At 34.5% G+C, this 26,372-nt stretch overlaps 1 protein-coding gene across 1 annotated transcript; it reads right to left on the bottom strand.

Moving 5' to 3' along the window:
- Positions 1-2,405: 2,405 nt before the first annotated feature.
- MS3_00009524 (uncharacterized protein) lies at positions 2,406-25,623 on the bottom strand. The gene is made up of 10 exons (XM_051217903.1): positions 25,463-25,623; positions 25,356-25,422; positions 20,602-20,675; positions 16,266-16,428; positions 14,709-14,812; positions 11,168-11,242; positions 8,979-9,083; positions 7,567-7,657; positions 4,496-4,683; positions 2,406-2,611 (listed from the first exon to the last, which is right to left on the bottom strand). The coding sequence occupies exons 3-10, from the start codon at positions 20,653-20,655 to the stop codon at positions 2,552-2,554; spliced, it is 840 nt and encodes a 279-aa protein (XP_051064336.1). The 5' UTR covers positions 20,656-20,675; positions 25,356-25,422; positions 25,463-25,623; the 3' UTR covers positions 2,406-2,551.
- Positions 25,624-26,372: the final 749 nt, after the last annotated feature.

Here is a 26,372-nt window from a genome sequence, read left to right on the forward strand (position 1 = left end):
AGTTCAAGGAGAAACCACTACTTTTCTCCATTATTAACATCGACCTATTGAGTCTATAATGTGAAAATTTAATCCCTTATGTCAATTCATATATATTACTAATTAAATGCTAGTATATTGAACGATAACTGTGGTGAAGAAAAACTAATTTACTGATTAATGCAAGATTACAGAGTGCCTTTGTAAAAAATGAGAACTACATATTAAATACATCATTTGAATATCTTTCATCAGTTATCCCTAAACGCTTCATGATTATTTCAATTCTGTTTTTATTACAATCACTCTCTGTTTTCGTCAATTCAATCTACTGAATCTTCTGCTGCCAAGCATTACACTTTCGTTAGTTGATACATACTACTTATATCTGTCAGCATAAGTAGTATGCACCACACACCACGTGCAATCAACGAATTTATAGATGAATATTACGTAGTGTTTCGTGATATGTATATTCTTTTGGTCAGCCACTTAACTAGTGCATTTATAGACATTTGTAATTTGGCCTATCGATCGATATTGTCTATTATCTTTACAAGTTAAAACAATTAGTCCCTTCGATAAATTTCGATAATGCAATGAGAAGACGAAGATTATCATAATTATGTGATATATTTGCGCAATACATTTCGAACAATCTGATCACATACATATACTTGTTGAGACATTTTTATGTGAAAATTCCAAGGTCAGCTAGACAGGTTAACGGTAAGCCGTGACAAAGAAAAAAGTACACAAAAACAATGTAATAACCACTCTGGATAATAAATCAGTGTTACCAGGGTAATTTAAGTGTAAGGACAAATTGTTTTAGAACGCATACAGAGGGTTTCAATTTCCGTATAGCCAAGGCTTCAATAAATCTGAATATACGTCATGAAAGGCTTTTGTATAACACTACAAATGCTGATTTGATATCAACCTTATGACCCGTCTCAATTAAGTGTTTCGTAATGGAGGATGATGTCTGTTTATCCTGTGATCTTATTTGACCATCGGAATCCATTTGTTTCTATAACCATTTTTGCATGTGTTTACCCACCCCTAATTGCAAATCACGATTGCTCCTCCCTATGTACGTGTTTCCGCACATTCGTGCAAATTGGTAGACACAGTGGGATGTGATACAATCGCTTACGAGCTGTTTGGGCCTTTGGTGAAACATAGACCTTGTCTTTTCAATAATAACAAGCTGGGCTGCATAGAATGTTTGGTTGCTAGTCAGTTTATGTCTCCGTTTCATCATGAGTCTATTTGTGTCGCCTCTAAATAATAACATAATGTAAACTCGCTTTTTGGGTGCCAGAAGCGTCATAGGTCTAGTCGTATTGCAACCCTTCCAGCGGTTTATGAACTTCAATGAATAACCATTATTTCTTAACGTATCAGTCATGAGCTTCGTCTCTACTTCAGTAGTATCATTAGTACATATACGATTGATTCTATTGAATAAGCCCTTTATTAATCCACGTTTGGGCAGTGACTATCGAAATTAGGATATTGCCCTGTTCATGTTGGCTTTCTATATATAGAACGTTGGATGAAACCATCATCTTTCCTACTAATCAGGATGTCTAGAAATGAAGTTGATTGTTCTTCTTTTGACTTTTGACTTGTATTGAGTTCTTTTAACAAGCGGTTAACATCTTCACCTTTATCATTTATGATTATGATATCATCAACGTACCGTTTATACAGATATATCTTTCGAATTGATTCTTCAGCTAGATTTTCAACATATCCCATGGACACATCAGCCAGCAACGGTCCTAAAAGTCTACCCATAGCTATATCATTGATTTGTTGGAAATGCTAGGTCTTTATACGTTCTAAAACAATTTTTCTTTAGACTCAAACTACCATGGTAATAGTAACTTATTATACAGAGTGGTAATCAAAATTGTTTTTGTGTACTTTAATGTTATTTTTCTCTTTACAATTTAGCTGGGTTGTCGAAATCTTCTAAAAAAATGCACAAGGATATATTAAAATATCAGAAGGGGTTTTGTGGAGGTCTTAGAATTTTCAATAGTTGAAATCATTAGTTAGTTGAAGCTAGACCACCATGGAAAACCTGGAAGCACTGAACGGCAGTTTAATCCCAGTATGGGACTACTCAGCAGTGCACATCGAGTGGTCTCATGATTAGGCGCTCGCGTACGAGGCTGATAGGTCTTGGGTTCGAATCTCGTGGGGGTGGGATCGTGGATGCGCACAGCTGAGGAGCCTTATACTAGAACGAAACGACCGTCCCGTGCTTCCAGGCTTTCCATGATGGTCTAACTTCAATTTAATCATGATTTCAACTAGTGAAATATACTAAATTATCCTGAGGATACTTTAAGTATTCTATACCCTTTTTACTTTAAATGTGTAATGTTTAAAACAAAGCAATCAAAGCACATGAACTCAAATAATTTATTATGAAAAAAGAAACAATTCAATTAGTTGAATCATTTTACTATAGATTGTTCTAATTTATATTGAATTTAATTTCTTGTTAGAATGTAATCATTGATGGATTAAAAGTATTAAATGGTATGTTAACCTTTTATAAGTTAATAGGATTGAAATCTTTAATTGCTTTCACTCCAATACATAACATGATTACCTATGTAATGAATGTAATTAGAAAAATACATTAGTTAACTTTTTTAATATTTTCTTTTGATTAAAAACTGATTGCAAAGTTATCTGTGTAAATAAATGAAATAAGTGTCTAACTGGTTAATTATAGAGATTATTGTACAAACTACTAATAATTACTGAGGTACGTTTTGACTTTTCCTAGAGACAGTGTAATTTGTAGAAGTTAATCTTGTAAGACATAACACAGGCTTTATTGACAATTCTGATTTATAGTCGTATTTTGTTATGAATTGATTAAGTGTAAAATTTAAGAAGAATGAATTTCAACATTTTGATGAACAATAATTCACTTTCCATGGCCCTGTACATCTTAAGTCCATTCCTAGGTAATGTTGTGGGCATATGATATTGTGAAGTTTGAATTCAAAATGAATCAGCTGTCCAATCATTATCAGTATAGGGTTTTGGAGTTTGTTTAGTTTTAATTGGGATCATGAACTGAACAATATTAGACCACCAATGAGAATATACGAGTGACAGACGACCGTTTTTTTCTAATGTTGGACTCTTTAGCAGTGTGCATCTACGATCCTTCGCATGGGACTCAAATGCAAGACCTTCGGTCTCTTAGGAATGCTTAAGTTTTAGACTACTAATCCGACATCTAACGGTGTTTATATCTAACTTCAACCAATCTACGGTACTGTGTGACCATCTTCCATTATCTTCGGTGGTTAAATGCCTCACACTGTCCAATCATCACTGGTTAATAGCATTTTAATCAGGTGAAATAATTTCGCCATAAAATCTTTCAAAATATAGCAATTGATAATTCTAATATTCATTTGTAAAAACGCGAATCATCAAAGTAAGTTACCGAAGTATGTCTCTGTTATAACTGGAAAACTGGCTTCATCGGCACTGTTGTAACTGGGTAGGCAACTTTTATATGTGAGAAGTCATCGTTGTCATGTGCGTATCAACTCTGTTGAGTCCGTCGTACCACTGGCTCTACTTTATAATCAGAAACCATTGCAAAATGCTTTATCCCACCTCTTATACTATGAAACGTGAACCATTAAAATTCTCACGATGCAAAGTGAGAACACAAAAGAGTGATACAACGAAAACTTATTGACTTCAAAGCACGATAACAAGTGAGTACCAAATCACATATCGTATACTGAACGATGACCTTGGCTTTAATCTGTCTTATCTTTTCCTTCCACCTAGGACTGATCATTTGAGAGGACATTCTAAGAAAGTTCAATAAACGAGATGGAATCATTTATAAGTGGAGTTCCATATCTCGCACAGAATAGTGAATTACTGGAATGCTCTACGGGAACGCGTAATATCAGCACCTTCTGTTGATATATTCAAAACGAGATTGGACCTTCACAGTGTTACAAACTGCAAGGATTAATATAGATTGATAGTTCTCCTATCCTTATTACTGAAGACTTACTTAAGACTGAAATGACTTTAAAACACGATGACAAATAAATTTCAAAGCACATCCAAAATCAGATCATACTTAGACCACTAATACAATCATTTATTCGCCAAATTTTAGATACACATAATAGTATCATATAAAGGGAATATATATATATATATATATATATATATATATATATATATATATATATATATATATATATATATATATATAGTTGCTGTAAAAACACACATAATAAATATAGTTAACCTGAGTTAATACACAGAACAAAATTGTCATACTGAACGTGAGTTCACACTCTTCATACAGAACAAAGTTCATAATGAATTGACACAATAAAACATGGACCTATATAATGTCATCTTCTCATCCCTTTATATCATTCTCAAAATGCATAAATTATTTATGAAATAATGAATAACAATGGAAACTAAATAAACTTACATTAATTAATAAAACTGAAATACTTCCAAGTACTATTGTATTCAAATGTAATGATATTTCTTCTGCAAATGGTTTATCACAACCAATTCCAATATTACTATTGTATTTTGTATATTCAAATGGACATGTCGTGTCGATTATTTCTAACTGATCATTCATTTTACAACATGGTATAGGTTGATTTATTCCTTAGAAACAAAATAAGAAGAAAGTACTAGGTAATAACATATCTTGTATTATCATCAGATGGGGTTATGTGTAGATTTTAGAAATTTTAATGGTTGAAATGATGAGTCATTTGAAGTTAGACCATCATGGAAAACCTGGAATCACTGGATGGCCGCTTCGTCCTAGTATTAGGCTCCTCAGCTATGCGCATTCACGATCCCGCCCTCTACGAGATTCGAACACAGGACCTATCAGTCTCGGGCGTGAGCGCTTAGCCAATAGACCACTGAGCCTGCATCCAACGGTGTTATTGTTTGACTTCAACCAATCCAGGTTTTGCATGGTGGTCTAGCTTCAATTGACGCATGATTTCAACTACTGAAATATCTTGTATTAGTTCAATAAAAAATTATAAGAATATTATTATCATATAAAATATAAATACTGTCTGATCTGTTATACTGACAAAATCAATGGTGTAATCACTTGAATCTTCATCTTCATGAAAAGTAACTAACTGTTGTATATTACAAAACATCTTTATTCGTTTTAATTAACGTATATAATTCAGGACTCAAATCTAGTTGGAAAAAATATTAAAATCTTACAAAGCAGAACATTTCTAGACGTTTCTCACTTGAATCATTCAAAAATCGATAATAGACATTGAAATAGACCCAATTATTAACTGATAGTCAATGGGAAACAACGTAGAACTTCATACATACGTACATCAGTTCAAGTTGCCATATCATATTAGCATAGAGATACAATTATCGATTCAAATCTCATAGTGGTAGAGGTAGTAAAAGCATAGGCAGTAATCGGAAAGATTAAGGTTTGAAAATATTATTCAAGGAGTGTAATCCAGTAAAATAAATTTTGGAAGATAAAACAAGGGACATGAAGAATTCAGAAGATTAGAATTTGAGAGAACACAATGAGTGACTGATAAGTATAATGATTAACAATTCTGAGGTTATGTGCCAAATTGAATGAAAACATTTATCGAATAAATGTGCAGAAAATCATTGGACAATTGTTGAAATTTACATTCACCTGGTGTTATTTTATTTGTATCATCCTATTGTTATTTAGGACTGTAATTGATCAGTCTCATGTTGGCTATGTGCATAGTATGCCGATTGCCTCGATATAGCCTTAATTCACAAACTTTTTAAGCAAAGATGGATAGTGGATAGAAGTGGAATACAGTTTGACTGGCGTTTTGTCCTATTTGGGACTCCACCGCTGGATGTACCTGAGTCCCAGAGTTGACGTTCACTCCGGGACTTTCACCCCGTACCGTTCGCTTCGAAGGCTATTGCGTTATCCACTGAGCTACTGTGTCCTGATAGCCACCTGCTTGTGTAATAGGGTGAAGTTTAAATTCAATTCGTGTTGTTTTATTTGCATCTTCTCATCGTTATTTAGGGCTGCAAATGATCAGTCTAATGGACGAAATACAGGTTTACCATATTACCTTTGTCAAAAGTAATTCTATTGTAGAATACGTTGTTGTATATATATTACCACCACTGAATTGACTACTTCTACGAATTCGATGTTCATCTTGTTGTGCTTATGAGGTATGGCAACTTGGGCCGATGCATACATATACTTGATCCTGCGTTCTAGCTGACTGAATGAGAACACGTTGCGACACATAATCTTCTCATGTATATATATGGGATAAAATGACATGCAAGTTAGCTGATGATGATCGATTTGATTTGATTAAGGAAAAAAGTAAAATTCTGCAGCATATATTTAATAACTCACCATAAATTCTGAGTTATGGGACTTTAATGTCAACTAAGTCTGTATGATTTTTTTTAAGGAGGGGAGCTTGTTGTGAGCAATGTGTTCGAAGTTAGAAAAGCATTATAATCATATTTTCATCTTCGAAGAGAATTCCATGTTATTTTCCTCTTAACAGTACATTACTGTAAAAATTAAACTGAATGTAATAGGACAATATGTTTATCGATAAATGAAAGAAATTGAAAGCAATTAGTGCCTTTTATAAATCACGTCAGAGCAATGTGAATACAGAGTTGATCTGATTGTTCAAAATGTATAGCGGAAACGCATCGCATTTTTCAGATCGATTCTGTCTTCTCATCGCTCTATTGAAATGAAAGAAAGTTTTAGATTTGTGTGTGAAATATCATTAGGCTTAACTAGTTTACTAGTATGCTCATAAATCTGATTGCTTACCTTATATGTTTAGCTATAACTTTTTTGATGGAGTTTTGATCTCTGAGCTGGATGGTTTAATCTTTGAGCTTTCATCGTTCTTCTGAACGACTTTTATCTGAAGTTTGTGTTGATGATGTTGTTCAGAAGAACGAAGAAAGCTTCACGACTAAACCATCCAGCTCAGAGAACAAAACTCCATCAAAATCATCAACCTGAGCTACAAATCTTCACTAAACTTTTTTTAAAACGTTTATTTAATGTTGGGTAACCTCATGAGAGAATATCACACATCAAAATACAATATTTTAAAATATCTAAATGAAAATACCGAAAGTTAAATTTACGGTACTTAAGTTTGATAGTTCGAATCACTATAACATTGCGGCTAGTATACTTCCTTTTAACGATCAGTTTTCATCAAGCTTCAATGCACTTTACTTTTGATAAAATCGCAACTGAATAATATATATATATATCATGTTAGCTACCGTTAGCTTAAATATATTCTAAGTGCAAAACTGCCTACTGGTTACTTTAAAATACCTAACATCAGACAGAGTGAACAAAGATATCTATTTATCTAAACTGGTAGCTACATGGTAAGTTTGTCGATGAACTTAAAAGGTAGTCAATATTGACATCGAGTAATTATGCAGTGATCATTTAGTTTGAAGTATAAAATACATTTCATTTGTTCTCACCTTTATAAAGTATGTTATCGTAAGTATCATTTGGATCAAACTTTGCATATCTCCAACCAAACTGACGATATGTAGCTCCACAACAATTTAACTGAAACATTAAACAATGTAAAGAATATTTGTAATCCTATTTAATCTCAGTATACATTACCATTATAAACAATCTTAAATATTTACAAAAACAAGCTATTTTTCAAGTGAATTGTTCCTGGCAGTGAAATCTAGGATGCAAGTTTCATTATACTTAAGACTCATCAGTTGAAAGTACCTATGTCCAGTGTTAATGCTTTAACTTAATATCTCTCTCTAAACTCTTAATGTATAATCCGCTGAACTACTGACTCCAGACAACCACTTACTTGTTTTTAACCGGCATACCAACAAATACTGAATAAACTTCAGTCACGAATACCAACAATGTGATAATATAAACCCTTCCTAATAATGATGTTAAGTTAGGTTCGTGATTTATTTATGCCTAGCTTATTTGATGAATTTATAATTTTTAAGTGGACTTATTTTTTTATGTCATGAATTTTTTAACTATAGTTTTGAGCTATCTTGGTAGGTACAAACTGCCTGGTTGTAGTCTGCAGCATAACTGTGGTCTGCGGTGTTGAAGATCTTGGGTAGCATAATTCAGCATTTTCCACAATACCTCGTATATATTCACTCTATTTCATCAGATCTTGAATCTCGGTTATATTTTCAGATAAATCATCAGGCAATAGTGTGAATGAATTTTTTCATTTAGCAAGAATTAGTATTCAAATTACTAAATATCTTTATGATTAATGTATCATATTGACACTATAACGCTTTAATAAAAATGTCGGGCAGTCGAGGTGGTTACTTCGTTACATTAAATTACGCATGTTTCAATGGGTGACCTGCCTAACCAGTTGGCCGGAAGGACCTCCTTCGCTATCCCGTCATTTTACCTGCTTCGGTTTGGGCATCCAGGCAGTATCCCAGCCCCCATATAAATCGAATGATTTATGTGATGCTTATCTATTTGGTGCCTCCTTCTACCAATGTTTACGTGTTTTAATAAATAAATAAATAACAAAGAAAATGTCCAAATTTTAGGCATCATCAATATGAATGTTACTGATATTATCTTGTTCAGCTATGCTTAAGCCAACAGTATTTATGTCGCGAGTAAATGAACTAATATCTTAACGCTTATTAATCAAAGTAGAAATCTTCTATCCTCAATCAGAATACGAGAAAAGGCAGCTGATGTGCTTATATTGATAACCTGAAAATCCCACATGGTTATAAGTATGAATTACAGACACACGACGCATTATAAAAAAATCCAAATGTTGATCGCTAAAATAACTTTCATAGTTTGTCACTGATACTTATTCATCTCATCTTAACAGTCATTAAACTTTATTTCTACTTACCATAACCATTATACTGGCAGTAAATAAGCTTGCCGGAGTTCCACTTCTCAGTGATACATATTCTGTCATTAAACCTCTCATAAAATCTTTCAAATGATCTTCAATCTAAATGTTATTTTTAAAAAAAGATAATTAATATGAGATATAACAATAACTATATAAAATGGTGAAGCCTTATCCATTGTCTGATATTACAGAATTGAAGAATTATATTTGTCACACTTATTTGAGCAACATAGATATTCTATCAACTACACCATTTTTCTAGTCATGACGTTATTCGTCCTGATTTATCAAAAGATAGGTTGATAAATACATCATTAGCATTCAAGTAAACTGATGATGTATATAGTTCGATAAAATGACAGCTTTCATTTTTACTGTATCTCAGAAAATGTCTGATTATCGTGGACAATAGAACAATTGTCTTGATCCACCAAGTAATATTTATCACATGAACAAGATCGTAATTGTTCATTGTATACCCATAGTTTTGGACTTCCCATGAATGCACTCATCCGCAGCCATATAACATACAGTATTCAGGATTAGTTATTTGTTTACCATCACAGAGTGAAAGTGAGTGTTAAAAGTAACAGATGGACAATTCTTCTGATGTATATTATAACTTCAAAAATGTTCCACGTTCTATTCAGGAAGATTTGGCAGGAAGAACAAGTGCCAACAAACTGGAAAGAAGGATACCTCATCAAGATACCAAGGAAAGAAGGTCTGAGCAAATGCGAGAACTACAGAGAAATCACACTGCTGTCGATACCAGGGAAAATTTTCAACACAGCGTTGCTAAACCGGATTCAGTAGACGCTCAACTTTGAGATAGACAGAGCAGATTCCCTAAGGATCGGTCGAACAAAGCCCAAATTGCATTACTACGAATCATTGCTGAACAATCAATTGAATGGAACTCGTCACTAAACATCAACTTCCTTGGTTATGGGAAGACGTTTGAGAGAGTGGATAGGAGAACATTATGGAAACTTCTTCGACACTATGGAGTATCTCGGAAAACCGTCAACATCACACGGAATTCATACGACGGTTTACACTGAAAAGTCGTGCATGAAGAACAGCTGTCTTATGAATTTCAATTGAGGACAAGTGTCAGGCAAGGTTTCATACTATCTCCTTTTCTAATTCGTCTGGTGATCAAGTGAATTATGAAGACCTTCACATCTGAAGGAAAACACGAAATACAATGAACGGTATGAGTGCGACTAGACGATCTCGGCTTTACAGATGACCCAGCTCTTCCATCTCACACTCACGAACAAATACAGGTCAAAACAACCAATGTAGCAACAACCTCTGCATTAGTAGGCCTCAACATACACAATGTAAATAGCAACATTCTCATATACAACATAAAGAACACCAACCCAATCACACTTCATGGAGAAACTCTGGGAGATGCGGAATCTTTCACGTACCTGGTCAGCATCATTGATCAACAAGGAGGATCTAATGCAGATGTAAAGGCGACAATTGGCAAAGTAAGGGCCGCTTTTCTACAGTTGAAGAACATATGGAACTCAAAACAACTGTCAGCCAATATGAAAGTCATAATCTTCAATACGAACGTCAAGACAGATCTATTGTACGGAGCTGAAACGTCGAGAATTGCCACAACCATCACCAAAAATGTACAAGTATTTGTGAACAATTGTGTACACAAGATACTCAACATCCGTTAAGTGGATACCATGAACAATAGCCTACTGTTGGTGAAAATAAACCAGATTCCAACTGAAGAGGAAATTAGGAAAAGACGTTGAAAGTGGATAGTACATACATTTTGGGAATCATAAAACTGCATCACGAGACAAGCCCTAACTTGGAATCCAGAAAGTAAACAGAAAAGTGGATGGCCGAAGAACACACTACGTCGAGAGTTGGAAGCGGACATAAAAAGAATGAATAAAAACTGGAAAAAACTGCAAAGAATTGTAGAGGACAGTGTTCGATGGTGAATCTTTTGGGTAGCCAATGCTCTCTCTAAGAGGGTTAACGGGTATTAGTAAGTAAGTCCAGAAAAGATTGCTGGACGAAACTTTGGAATCATTTAAACTTCAAACTCTGAGATTATTTCAAATATAATTTTTACATATAGAATACATTTACTGATTTGCAAAATTACGTTACATTTTCTACACATATCATTCTTAACTTACAGTTTGTTTACTGAAATAGTATCCAACGATTAGCATTAAATGTCCAAGAAGAAGGAATCCTAGCATGATTTGATACTTTAAAATAGGTACAATGAAATGGAAAATAATTACAGAAACACAAAAATTTTTTCCAGTTGAATAATATTACTTAAGTTATATAGTAGTATATGTGTAGACTGAAAACTAGGACGAAAATGTATTTTGATAGTTGATACATTTCAACAATCTATGTTCATCTTCACTTCTACTGTTCATTGAAATTTGGCTATATTATCTGCATTCTGTTTTACAAACGGTTATCCTTTGTATTTTGGAAAAAGTAGTCCTCAATTTTTTTTCGTTTGGCTCAGTTCAATAATTAAGCCAAAACAAGACACAGAACATTGGTCAAAAATTTTGGTAAATGAAGAGAGAGCAGTTTTTTGTTCAAGTGAACCTAGCTTATCGGGTCAATGCCTTAATCTAGACTGAGATAATTTTGTCATGTATATTAGTAGGGTCGATGGATCAAGGAAGCAATAGGATAATTTAAATTAAAAACATTGTTAGGATTTATTGACAATGAAATTATTTCAATAGCTGATATCATGAGTCAATTGAAGCTATACCACAGTGGAAGACCTAGAAGCACTGGATGGCCGTCTCGTCCTATTGTGGGACTTCTCAGCAGTGCGCATCCATGAACCCGCCCCGCAAGATTCGAACATAGGACCTACCAGTCTCTCATGTGAGCACTTAACCTCTATACCTCTATACTACCGCCTCTGTAGAGCACAAAGTATTGATTTGCTGAGTACTTCTGAGTACGGGACTGCTGAACTTTAAACAAGTGGAATATCCATTGAATGACAAATCAAGAACGGGAAAGCAGCGGGACCCGACAACATACCAGCTGAAGCACTGAAATCAGACATCGAAACAACCACAAGCATGCTTTATCTTCTATTCAAAAAGATTTGGGAGGAGGAACAAGTGCCAATGGACTGGAAAGAAGGACACCTCATCAAGATTCCAAAGAAAGGAGATCTGAGCAAATGTGAAAACTACAGAGGCATTACACTACTGTCAATACCAGGGAAAGTCTTCAACAGAGTGTTGCTGAACCGGATGAAGGATGCAGTAGACGCCCAACTTCGAGACCAACAAGCTGGATTCCGTAAGGATCGGTCGTGCGCAGACCAAATTGCAACACTACGGATCATCGTAGAACAATCAGTTGAGTGGAACTCATCACTATACATCAACTTCATCCATTATGAAAAGGCATTCGACAGTGTAGATAGGAGGACATTATGGAAACTTCTTCGACACTACGGAGTTCCTGAGAAGATTGTCAATATTATCCGGAACTCATACGACGGACCACAGTGCAAAGTAGTGCATGGAGGACAGCTGACAGATGCATTCCAAGTAAGGACCGGAGTCAGACAAGGCTGTTTACTCTCTCCCTTCCTCTTTCTTCTGGTGGTCGACTGGATTATGAAGATCTCGACATCTGAAGGAAAACACGGAATACAATGGACAGCTCAGAACCAATTAGACGATTTGGACTTCGCAGATGACCTAGCCCTCCTATCACGTACACACGAACAGATGCAGATGAAGACAGCCAGTGTAGCAGCAGTCTCTGCATCAGTAGGCCTCAGCATACACAAAGGGAAAACTAAGGTCCTCAAATTCAAAGCGGAGAACAGCAATCCAATCACACTTGATGGCGAAATTCTGGAAGATGTAGAGTCCTTCACATACCTGGGAAGCATCATCGATGAACAAGGAGGATCCGATGCAGACGTAAAGGCGAGGATCGGCAAAGCAAGGGTCGCATTCCTACAATTGAAGAACATATGGAACTCAAAACAACTTTCAACCAATATCAAAGTGAGAATCTTCAATACGAACGTCAAGGCAGTTCTACTGTACGGAGCTAAAACTTGAAGAACTACTACAACAGTCATCAAGAAGGTACAAGTATTTATAAATAGTTGTCTATGCAAGATACTCAACATCCATTGGCCGGATACCATCAGTAACAACCTAATGTAGGAGAGGACAAACCAACTTCCAGCTGAAGAAGAAATTAGGAAAAGACGATGGAAATGGATAGGACATACATTACGCAAATCGTCAAACTGCATCACGAGGCAAGCCCTAACTTGGAATCCTGAAGGGAAGCGGAAAAGAGGAAGGCCAAAGAACACATTGCGTCGGATAATAGAAGCAGATATGAAAAGGATGAATTACAACTGGACGGAGCCAGAAAGGATTGCCCGGGACAGGGTTGGATGGAGAATGCTGGTGAGCGGCCTATGCTCCTTCACGAGGAGTAACAGGCGTAAGTAAGTAAGTAAGTAAGACCTTAAAATTAACTTCATTAGTAAAACTTTAAGAAACATTATCTGTATAGGGTTGTTGATGTTGTTGTGTTTCATTGAAATCATGAACTGATCAATGGTAGACTGTCATTGATAACCTTAAAGCACTGTCCTAATATGGGATTCCACAGTAGTACTCACCTATGATCCCGCAGATTGCAACCGGACCTGGGACATTCAGACTATAAATTGTTCTTATCTATTGGTGTTATCTAATTGATTTTCTCTCTGAAAATCATACGTTTTGATTCAAAACAACTAGAAATGTATAGTTACAAGATAAATGATTATTTGGTAAATTATAATATTTTCTACAAACAGTAATTCCATATTATGAGAAAGAGTTTGATATTTCAAGTCACTATTTGTAAATATTCAAATGACATGGATTTACGTGAAAACAACAGATTGGTTTAAACTCATCGACTACTTTTATGGCACTATTTATTTAAGATACTCAAAATATTACAATCATTTACTGAGTCCTGATAGCCACTTGCTTGTGCAATGGGATGAAGTATCAAATCACTTTGTATTGTTTACTTGTATCTTCACATTGTTATTCACGACTACAAGTCATCGGTCTCTGGTTAGCATATATATATCCAAATAAAGCAAGAACAAATATTGATGCTGCATCAATATTTGTTCTAGCTTTATTTAAATATATATATCCTCAGTGTATGGCCTCGATATTGCTTTAAGTCACAAGCTGTATAGGCAAAGATGGATGATGGTTAACAGCGGAATCCAGGACTCGTTTTACGTTTTATTTAAGACTAGTAAGGTGGATGTACTTGCATTTCAGAGCTGATGTTTACCCTGAGACTAAGTGGATACCGTAATGGCGGTACTGGGTTTGAGTCCTGGAATGAACATCAACTCTGGAATGCGGGCACGTCCAGCTGAAGAGCTTCAAATAGGAAAAAACGCATATCCTGGATTCCACTGTTAACCATCATCCATCTTTGCTCATAATACTTGTGGATTAAGGCAATATTAAGACAATACTCACATGATGCACATATGTTAATAAGAGACTGATCAATTGGAGACTTAAACATCAATGAGTAGATCCAAGTAAACAATACCAAATAAATTTAATTCTAATCATTGTTCTATTTTATATTTAGAAGTAAATTGTCAGTCAATATAATTATAACACTTACCATCCTTAACAAAGAAAATTTTTGGTTCCATACAGCAATGAATCCAATAATACAAATTAATAAATTACCTAAACTGAATGTAAATACTGCAATACATAAATTTTCTAAAAAGAAAAAAAAGAGAATAAAACCATAGTAAATAAACAATGGCAAACAAAGAACATGTCTCTATGTTAAAAAACGTATTAAATGTGGTGATGATTGTTTCTTGCTTTGTAATCTAATCTTTGAATATTAGTTTTATTTAAAAGTAGTTTATAATGAATAAGAATTGAGAATAAATTTAATAAAGCTTATGAAATTTAGGAATACTTTTTGATACTACTATTGTGGTGTGCGCTACTTATATTGACATAAGTAGTATATGACGTTAGTCGTGAACAGAAAGTCTGGCAGCAGAGAGACAAGAGGATCGAACAGTAAAGAATGGGAACAGAATGCAATTTGTATGAAAATGCAAGAACAATGAAGTCTGAGTCATTATGAGACAATCGATGGACATTTTGCAAATTGAACATTTACTTTATGATTGTTAGATTTTAATAACAAGTCCTGTAATTTTGTGTTAAATACATTGGATTGTCCACACTGGTGTTCTTGTTCACTACACTATCATCAAAATGAAATCTTCTATCTTTAATTATAAGGTATACTTCTATGCTTTGTGGTATAAGTAATTCATTAATGACAAAGAATATGTGTGTGACCCGAGATCTTTTGACTTTATGTCACATATGGCTTATACATGTACAGATTATGATTTCTTTTTTGTCTTATTGCATGATCAAGTATTTGATGAATATTATCATATAACCTTTTAAGTTGATATGAAAATAAGACAGTAGAGAAGATATCTGATTGTTTATTTCATATTCCGATTGAGCATTAGGTTATAAAATCTTTGTGTTCCATTAGTTATTTATTTTCTTCGAACTTTGTATACTGCCAATAGGTTTTTGATATAGAGAAGGTCACTGGGCTATGAGCGGACTCTAAAATAAATAGTTCCCTATTATCTAGCTGCCAGATCGACTAGTCTCAACAATAACAGGAAGGTGACTATACAATATCCGTACACTAATTAACCATATTCATTAGTCGAATAAAACATTACCATATGATTCTATACATATATATATTGTTATTTACTGCACCAAAAGTAACAAATATGAAAGGATATTCTTCTGATCTCAAGTCTTAATGAAGATCAAAGTTAAGACTATAATTTGTGGGCAACCTTTGAGCGACGCCGAAGTGACCTTGAGAATGTCCACCTACTTGTTAGGGCTAAATCAGTGTTGTAAAGCAGTGTGAAGAATAAGAATTATTATTTACAGTTGGTGGTAAGGGTTAGGATTTCTGATTTATGGTTTTCATCATGAACTAACATCAGTTAAAATACCAAAACGCTATTTGAAGAAATGGATGGATGAATTCCAAGCCAAAATCCATGACCTATTATTCTATATCTAATTGTTTCGTCCATAAATTATAGTCTCGTCAGCTTAAAATCAATATAGCTTGTAAAGAAATTTTATTCATTACAAATCAACTTACGTGTAATTGTCATAATCAACTTTCCAACACCATTACCATAATTTGAACTTGATGGAACAACATGTTTTACAAATAATTTTATTGTTCTACGTAATATCATAAAATTGGCTTCTTCTGACAACATAAACAATCCAGATCCAGATATTATTAATATGCAAATAATCTTGTAGTGCAAAACATAAAATAAACTAATCAGTGATGTGTTGAAATAATTTGCCTGAAATACAATTTTTATGATCAAATTAAATGATCATTAACTTGTCCCTGATACAATGACACTTGTCTATGGTGAACTCATTCCTTCAGTACAAAGTTATCGAATTGTTACACTGTTATAAAATTTGGATTTGTTTATCAAAAGATTTTAATTATCACTTCCTAGGTAATGTCTTCTGAAGATTCACATAGTTCATAGTGATCGGTTATATTATTAAGTGGTGAGACTATAATTTATGGACGACTATTGAGCGACGTTAAAGTGACCTTGAGGGTGTCCACCTAAAAAACTAAGACCAAATGAGGTTTATAAACCTGTGTGAGGAATTAAAATTAGGATTTACAGATGATGGTTAAAGTTAGGAATTAGATTTAGAGTTTACATCACGAACTAACATCAGCTATAATGCCAAAACTCTATTTAGCCAAGTGGATGAGTGAATTTCGCGCCACGAGGCAAGCCTTAACGCGGAATCTTGAAGCCAAAAGTAAAAGAGGAGTAGCGAAGAATATATCACGTCGGGAATTGAAGCAGACATCAAAAGAATGAATAGCAACAAGAAAGGATTGCCTAGAACATAGTTCGATGAACAATCCTGATGGGTAGCCTATGTTCCTCCATGAGGGATAACAGGTGTAAGTAAGTAAGTAAGTAAGTTTCACGGAATATTCATTGAAAGACCTGGCAATTTCGTTGTGTACAATGAAAGAAACATATTGCTTCGTTAAAGAGGATGAAGACGTTGCAGTGAAGAAAGTTTTCTGTTCGATCCTAGCAATTTCTTAAGCTGTACAGATAGATTTTTATGACTTTTGGTCTATATTAAGATAGTGAAGTACTACAGTTTTGCAAAATATAATGAAGTTTGTTCACGAATCGAATTTATAATACCGGGTTCGAGTTACAGGGTGAATATCAACTTTGGGATGCAGATATATTAAGCTGACAAGTACGAAATACGAGGAAATGCATGTTCTGATCTCTACTGCTAGCCATCATCCATGACTGCCTATAATGTTTGCTAATTGATGGGAAAATCAGGGCAATCTGAACAGCACGCACAAATGCTCAATGAAACTGATCATTCTCAGCTTCAAATAGCCATGAAAAGATTCAATTAACCAATGAATATGAATTAACATGTAATATGTACTTGAATACATATTTGATGCTTGACTGAGTCTGACTATCTTTGATAATATAGTGAAATTCCTTTTATTTTACTACGGACTACTATATGTAAAAAATTACCTGCGACTTGAGAAATTAACATCAACGACAAGAAAATTTCGTTTGCATACGATTTTTTCATCATTTTGAGGGGTTTCAAGTTTTGTTACATAACTGATGTATCGAATGAACTTACTTTGGTTACGGGAACGATTTATAAAGAAAATAGGGTTTCTTTGAATGAAATAAGAGTTGGATCAATGAGAGGTGGAAGAGTTTTAGGGTAATATTTATAATAAAACTGACTAATTTCATTTGGAAATGAAAGCTTAAATGAACTATCAACACAAAACATTATTTAACAATGTAAACTATAGTTAACCCACTAGTACTCATCTTAATACAATCAGTATATCTTTTCTTACTACATCTAATAGTTAATCTTTAAACAAGAATCAAGAAAATTACTTGTCGAACAATGTAATTTTACTTGGTGTAGATAGTGTAAACGTTCAAACAAACAACCCACATCATTTATCTGTCAAGATATATCACTGAAATAACTTGAAAACTACAGTCAAATCAATTTATATACATTTCAGAGACACTATTAGACAAACGAGCATGGAAACAAACATTTTTCTACAAAATGTTCATCTTCATACTCACTCAAATTCTAAACGCATTATAAAAGTTGTATGATTTTATTATTTACTATGTAGGCTATTTTCTACATCTTATCGATCAGTACACCTAATCTTCAATTTATTTCATTCTACATTAAGATCATGAATCAATCGATGATAAATCACCACTGAAAACCTGGAAGTACTATATGATCGTTTCGTCCTTGTTGTGAACGGGGAATTAAGAAGCCCAGACAATTACGAAAGCTATTTTCTTGGGACGTTATTGCATTTCATTCAAACCCTGTAAAATACTTATATTTATTTTTGTCCCTATCTTATTCTACATAACACGAGCTTTCGTTCTATGTATCATTCACTAGCATACCCTTTTTTGTTCCGAAAATATTGTAATTTAAACATAATATTTTGCACTGTATTTTCTACCCTAATTCCCTGTTTCGGGCATAACTGCATTTTTCCAAATTATCGTACGTCGTGATCAAGATATTCACTTATTTATTCATGTGCATTTTTGTACTAATCCGAATTCAGAGAATCCAGAGTTCAGTGTTCCAACTGTCTTGTCTTCTTTCACTTGCGTGCTTGCCAACCAATCAAGTGGTAGAATAGTTCTCTCTACCCCATCTCGAACTCACGCGTATTAGACTCAAGGTTAAGCCGCTCAGCCTAACGCGTCAAGGTTATAATTTAGACTAGACAGATCAAGGTGAAGTCATAACAAGTATCACGGGGTAAAGCGATTCAAGGTCATAACAGTCCTAGTATGGGACTCCTCAATGGTTCTCATTCAGGATCCTGCAGGTGGGAGTCGAACTTAGGACCCTCAGTATCGTGCGCGAACGCTTAACCACTAAACCACTGAGCCGGCTTCCAGTGGTGTTAATGTCTAACTTCAACTAATTCATAAAGTTGCGCAACCATCTTCCATTGTCTGAGGTAGACACCTATCTCTACCTGACACAGTTTAGCTCCACTGGTCACGGTTTCTCACTAGAATTCCGAGAATTCACCGACAAAGCTAGTCACTAGTAAGCAGATGGTAGTTATCAGTATAGGGTTGTGAAGATTGTTACGTTTTTGATTGAAATCATGAGTTACTTGACCGTATTACTTTGTAACCTTATGGCATGAAATGAATTTAACAAACATATCGCATAAATAAATAATATATTTGTAATATCCCAATGAGTGGAAAATTAGATTTTCCACTCATTGGGATATTACAAATATATTATTTATTTATAACAATCAACCCAATGCTCAATTTATTCGAAATTATCAAATCAAACCTTGGTAATGATACCTACAAACATATCGCATGTTTGCATATAAATATAAATTTTTATTTACAAAAATGGATTGCTTGAAGTTGGACATCAACATCGTTGGATGCCGGCTCAGTGGTCTGGAATTTAAGCGTTAGCTCGTGAGACAGATAGGTCCTAAGCTCGAATCCCACGGGGGCAGGATCGTGGATGAGCTCTACTGAAGAGTCCCATACTAGCACGAAACGGTCATTCAGTGCTTCCAGGTTTTCCATGATGGTCTAGCTTCAATTAACACATAATCTTAACTATTGAATCTGAAATCGTTAATTTAATTGTAAAGTTGTGTTTTGATGGTTTTTATTGTTCAATCATCGATGAGCAAGGAGGATCAGATGCAGACGTAAAGGCAAGGATTGGAAAACCAAGGGTCGCATTCCTACAGTCGAAGAACATATGGAACTCAAAACAACTTTCAACCAATATCAAAGTGAGAATCTTCAATACGAACGTCAAGGCAGTTCTACTGTACGGAGCTAAAACTTGAAGAACTACTACAACAGTCATCAAGAAGGTACAAGTATTTATAAATAGTTGTCTATGCAAGATACTCAACATCCATTGGCCGGATACCATCAGTAACAACCTAATGTAGGAGAGGACAAACCAGCTTCGAGCTGAAGAAGAAATTAGGAAAAGATGATGGAAATGGATAGTATTTATATTACGCAAATCATCAGACTGCATCACAAGGCAAGCCCTTACTTGTAATCCTGAAAGGAAACGGAAAAGTGGAAGGCCAAAGGACACAAAAGGTCGGGAAATAGAATCAGATATAAGAAGGATGAACAATAACTGGAAGGAGCTGGAAAGGATTGCCCAGGACAGGGTTGGATGGCGAAAGCTGGTTAGCGGCCTATGCTCCTTCATGTGGAGCAACAAGCATAAGTAGGTATGTAATTTTGCTTTAAATGTTTTAGAAAGATCACTGCAAAAATGTTTTTAAAAAAACAATGACAACAATTGATACTCACCGATGTTATAAAGTTTACTGTGAATAATAATGTATGACTTTTTGCAACGAACATGGTGATAGATAATTCTGAAACTAATAATATAAAACACATTTTGAAAAGTTTCTCAAATGTAATAATGAAATATAAGTATTATATATTACAATATTAGAACATAAACCCCATGAAAATCACTTGATTCCAATGTCAAAATTTAGCGTTCAGCTTTCCAAATTTAGGAAATTTAATTGTCAGTTTAGGGGTTGTGGAGATTAAGTTTTTGATTGAGATCATGGACCGATTGATGTTAGACCACCATCGAAAACCTGGAAGCACTGGATGGCCGTTTCGCCCTACTGTGTGACTCCTCAGCAGTGCACATCCACGACCCCGCTCGAGGGATTCGAACCCAGGGCCTTCAGTCTCGCGCGAAACGGCTGTCCAGTGCTTCCAGGTTTTCAACGGTGGTCTAAAATCAACCGGTTCATGATTTCAACTAAAAAATTTAATTGCGTTGTAATGATTGGTCGAACATCAGACAAACCACAATTTCATAGCTTATTTGTGTATGAATTGATCTAGCATAGAAAAGAAGTGGTACTTTAGTGAATGAGAACATCAGTGGGAACAACCAAATATATTTGAATACGAAATTAAAGAATTTCTTAATAAAATAACCATCCAGTAAATAATTCATTTGCAAAATGTCCATCAGTCGTCTTGGACTTGATTGTTCTTTCGTTTCCATACCAAACATTCTTTGTTCTCGTTCTCTTTTCTTTGATCTTAATCTTCTGCCACCAGACATTTCACTTCCGATTGATGATACATACTACTTATATCTATCGACACCATTAGCACACACCACAGCACCATGTATATCTAGTCCTCGAAGTAAGATTTTTTGTTTATATTTTGTAAGTGTGTGTATCTTTGAGAGTGGGAAAATCCCCTCCTATATGGATGTTATATGATATTAACATTGTGTTTATCCTTCAATACGAAGTTATCATTCTCACTCACTCCAATCTATTATGAAACTGATATTTAGCATTTCTTTTCAATAGCTTCTAACAGATACCTAGATTTCAGTAGAGTGAACATATCTAAATTTACTTTAAACTGCCTCTAAATATTGAACTTAAAACGTTTATGAACACTATCGTAAATAAAGTCTAAAACGAACACCAAACAAAGGGAAGAAAACGAAGTAAATTATTCTAGTATAAAAGTCGTATGTCTATCTTCAGAAGAATGAGACTAATATTTTAGCCCATCTTGAGGAAACACTAACAAGAGAATCAGATAATAATCTTTGAATTCAAATATTTTCGTAAACAAATAGAAAGATAGATGGTTGCCAGAAGTGGAATCCAGAACGCACGTCTCGTCCTATATGGGACTCGTCAATTGGATGTACCTATATTTCAGAGTTGACGAATCCCAAATAGGACAAAACGCGCGTCAAACTAGATTCCAATACTAGCCACTATCCATCTTAGCTTATAATACTTGTGACTTAAGGCAATATCGAGGCAATCTGCACATGATGCACATATGCCAACAAGAGACTGAACAATTTTAGTCCTAAACAACAATCGGAAAATACAAGCAAACAATACCAAGTGAATTGGGTACACGTTGTTTATGAGATCTATGATCTAATTTGCAATGTGATATGATGACAAATTATATCATGTAGAAATTAATTCAAAGTAGTACTCCCTATTTCACTTCTAATACATAAAGCTAGTTCAAAATCGAATTGTCCTTGATTCCATCTTCTGATACAGAGATAATTTCTTACTTATCAGCTCATGATAACGTTTCCAACACCAGTGTTTTGTAAGGTTCTAAATATCAAACGATCATGTGTATCAGTAATTAAAATCACTATGTCAAATACATCTTATTGGCAATCTCAAGTTACTCAAACTGTTCTATCATGTTATTTGACTAAGCGGAAATAATTTAAAACCAATTCAAACTACTAGCCTCCTGATAACATAATCTTAGTGAATATCAAGTAATTTACTTAGAAACAGATTTGTATTAGATTCAGAGTTGCTTAGTTGACTTTCATTCATTATGAAACTCATTTTACCATATCCTGTGTATTATTAACGTCACACTACGTTTCAGAACAAAACGTTCCATGAAGTAAAGACGGAAATTACGACTTGCAATGGATTTCTTACTCTACATTTCCAACCTTATGCAAACTAGTATATTCCCATCACTACTAAGGGTAGCAATCATCTCACTTCTAAAGTGAAATTGTAGTGTCAGTCATTATTTTAAGCCCATATATCTTATTCTAGCTTTCGGATATCCCATTCTATTCATTCTACATGAGTCATATTTTGACCTTGTCAATCATTCGCTTATCAGTCTTGACTGTTTTTATATGAGCATATAAGTGTGTACACTTCATATCCCATGACTCATCACATGTTTGTAGTTTATTTTTGTCTGACTATAAATATTGAGTAACGCCTGACTAAAATGGAGTTGGCTTCCGAGCCCTCTTCCCTGCGTGTCATTTTGCTTTGCTGTTTCATTCGCTTCATATACAAAATATATGCATTCACAAATCAATTCTCGTTATTCGACTTATTTAATTCCGTTATTGACTAACGCGATTTAAGTCGACGATTATATACGAGAATAGGCGATAACAAACATTCGTACGATCTAAATGGGAGTCAGATCCACGGGCCTCCACAAAATAAACTCTATTGATTGCAGTCACTGGCTTTACTGAGAAATCACAAATTATGTGGAAACATTTATCCAATGTTCCAATGTTTACAATGTTTCTTCAAATTATTTCAGCTCATCATAATGATTTGAGTAAATAATTTATGAAATCACTTATAAATCTTGTATTTACGGTACTGCTTATAGCTAAAATATTTGTCTAAAGAATCAAGTAATAAGTAGATTCATCACCATGCTAACAACCTACAAATTTACCTGTTTGTCCGGCATAAAAAATGTGGATTTTTTTCTCAATGAAAAAGTTTAATGGTTGTTACGTAATTACCCTGGTAAAATAAAGATGCACCAGACTATACTAAAAGATCTACTTACAAAGCATATTATCAGAATGGGTTTTGTGGAGATTTTAGAAATTTCACAGATTGAAATCATGAGTCAGTTGAAGCTAGACCACCATTGAAAACCTGGAAGCACTGGACGGCCGTTTCGTCCTAGCATGGGACTCCTCAGCAGTGCGCATCCACGATCCCGCACCACGCGGGGCTCGAACCCAGGACCTACTGGCTTCGCGCGCGAGCACTTAACCACTAGACCACTGAGCCGGCATCCAACGGTGTTAATGTCTAACTTCAACTGACACATTCAATTTCAGTACGGAATGGGTAAAAGTATAACCTAAGTACCCAACAAACAGTGTCAAAAAAAGAAACCTTTCAGTTTTTGCTCAGCATTCAAATATCATGTATGATGAGCAGTAGAAATATCTCTGTTTAATATTCAATAGACTGAAAATAACAAAAAATCTATTTCTTTGATAGTGTTAAATGAACCAGTTACTTGAATGTTTCTCTGTAGATTATATATGACAAGCGAAACTAGACAATCCTATCCCTGAAACTTTTATCCTGATATAAGATATAATCTATTACATTTCATGAATAAACTAATCAGCTATTACCTCTTGAAGTTTTGTACAAAATTAGGTGGTCTATATGGATACAGAGTATTTTTGTTTGTTATAGTTGTAGACATTTTGTGATGAAAACTTAAACTTTTATTCTTTGATTGTAACTTCAATCAAGAATAATACAGGTACTCCTAAACACGTACTTAAGTTTGAAGAGGTTCATTTGTTATTATTTTTTTCCAATTTACAGTTGAAGTAACCTATTGAAACCTTCAATAGATCTATTAAGTAAAATCTGTATGCATTTTGTAAGATGATTGTTTTCTTATCCATAAACTATTCACAAAAACGTTTTTTTCTGATTTCAGTAGTTGAAATCATGATTCAATTGAAACTTGACCACCATGGGAAACCAGGAATAACTGGGCGACCGTTTCGTCCTAGCATGGAACTCCTCAGTAGTGCGTACACATGATCCAGTCCCCCACGAGATCCGAACCCAGGACCTATCAATTCTGATTAACTAGAAACTGGCCGTAAATTTGTCGCGGTTGTTTTAAACTCGTTCATTATTTATAGTTTAAACACAAAAAGAAAAACCAACAGAAAACTGGTGATTTTCTACTTTAATTTTTTGTAAAACCAATTTATATCTAAGACCAGATCATTCATATAATTAACTTTATGCGATAGTAGTTAGATATAATATAACAAACTTAAATATCAAATTATAAGTTCATTTTGAGTAATTTTTTTCTGGTTAGCGTTTTTTAGCGAGTTAATATGATGAACTTACTTACTTATCTACTTACACCTGTTACTCCTAATGGAGAATAGGCCGCCGATCAGCATTCCCCAACCCACTCTGTCCTGGGCCTTCCTTTCTAGTTCTGTCAAATTGCTGTTTATTCTTCTCCGAGAAATAGAGACATGCATGAGAAGAATGAACAAAAATTGTATTGATCTAGAAAGGAAGGCCCAGGACAGAGTGGGTTGGAGAATGCTGGTCGGTGGCCTATTCTCCATTGGGAGTAACAGTCGTAAGTAGGTAAGTAAGTTCCTTATTTCAAGTAAAAATTTCTACATTTATGATGATACAATATGGATATCAGGTTTATGTGTTTAAAATATTTTGCAGCGAACTTACCAATAAGAACAACAACAAAGACAACGTTGATTTTCAAGAATGATCTTCTTTAAAGTTAATAACCTGTCTGATATAATAAAATATTTCTAATGATAAAATGATCTTACTTTAACCGGGGCTCTTTTTGTGTACACGCATGTATTTAACCTAATTACATTCAATTTGGAATACCAAGCAAACATTTTATGTAAATAAAAGGATTATATTACAAGACAACAGGATTATTGATCGCGAAGATGATGATAATGATAATTAGACAGTGTTGAATCTATTGATTTTAATAAATTTCTTGCTTTGTTATCTTGTGAGTTACACTTATTTTTTGAGTGGTTAACTTTAAAAATGAATAAGATTTGTGCTAGAAAACAAATTTATAATAGAAATAACAAGCTAGAACCAGTGTAACTTTACTTTTCACATGGTGGTTGTTAGGTGAATTAAACCATCGGAAAGCATGTGTTTGAGTCCCAGAGTGAACAACAACTCTGAGATGCAGGTACATCCAGCTGGTGAGTCCTAAGTAGGACGAAACGCGCGTCCTGAATTCCACTGCTAGAATGACATCTATTTGTTGTGATTGGTAATTTTCTTGCATCCTTTTTTAATTTCCTTATTTATTGTAATTTAGATTTGATCAATTGAACAATTATTGATTGGATAACTGAGTGGTCATATTTGTTTATACAATAATGTACATTTAAGTTTCTGATGGATTTTAGAACCGTCATTTTACCCAATTACTTTGTTTTGGTTTCAAACGGGCAAGGGCGCGTATCTAACCCACCTGGTCAGCTGTTCATCAGTCCAAACCTTAGTTTGAATCTCAAAATGGTGACACAGATTACATTATCGTCTCTGTGCCCGGACACACGATGCGGAACCTCTGCATTACTAACATGGTGTTGCCACTGGATGTCAGCAATCTTTCTCGTGTTTTGAACAACCTACGAAGTATGACGGAAGAATATAGCTTGGACGCAGTCGGAAGTAGACGTATCCCCCGACATTTGTTACAAG

This window comes from Schistosoma haematobium, chromosome 7 (genome assembly GCF_000699445.3).
Source record: "Schistosoma haematobium chromosome 7, whole genome shotgun sequence".
Classification (NCBI taxonomy): domain Eukaryota; kingdom Metazoa; phylum Platyhelminthes; class Trematoda; order Strigeidida; family Schistosomatidae; genus Schistosoma; species Schistosoma haematobium.

Excerpts from the sequence above, each read along its gene's own strand:
- MS3_00009524 (XM_051217903.1), bottom strand. The coding sequence starts at position 20,655 with ATGTTCGTTGCAAAAAGTCATACATTATTATTCACAGTAAACTTTATA. Across the intron at positions 9,084-11,167 it reads ACTATTTCAGTAAACAAACT|ATTGAAGATCATTTGAAAGA; the intron begins GTAAGTTAAGAA and ends AATAACATTTAG. Across the intron at positions 7,658-8,978 it reads CTGCCAGTATAATGGTTATG|TTAAATTGTTGTGGAGCTAC; the intron begins GTAAGTAGAAAT and ends TTAATGTTTCAG.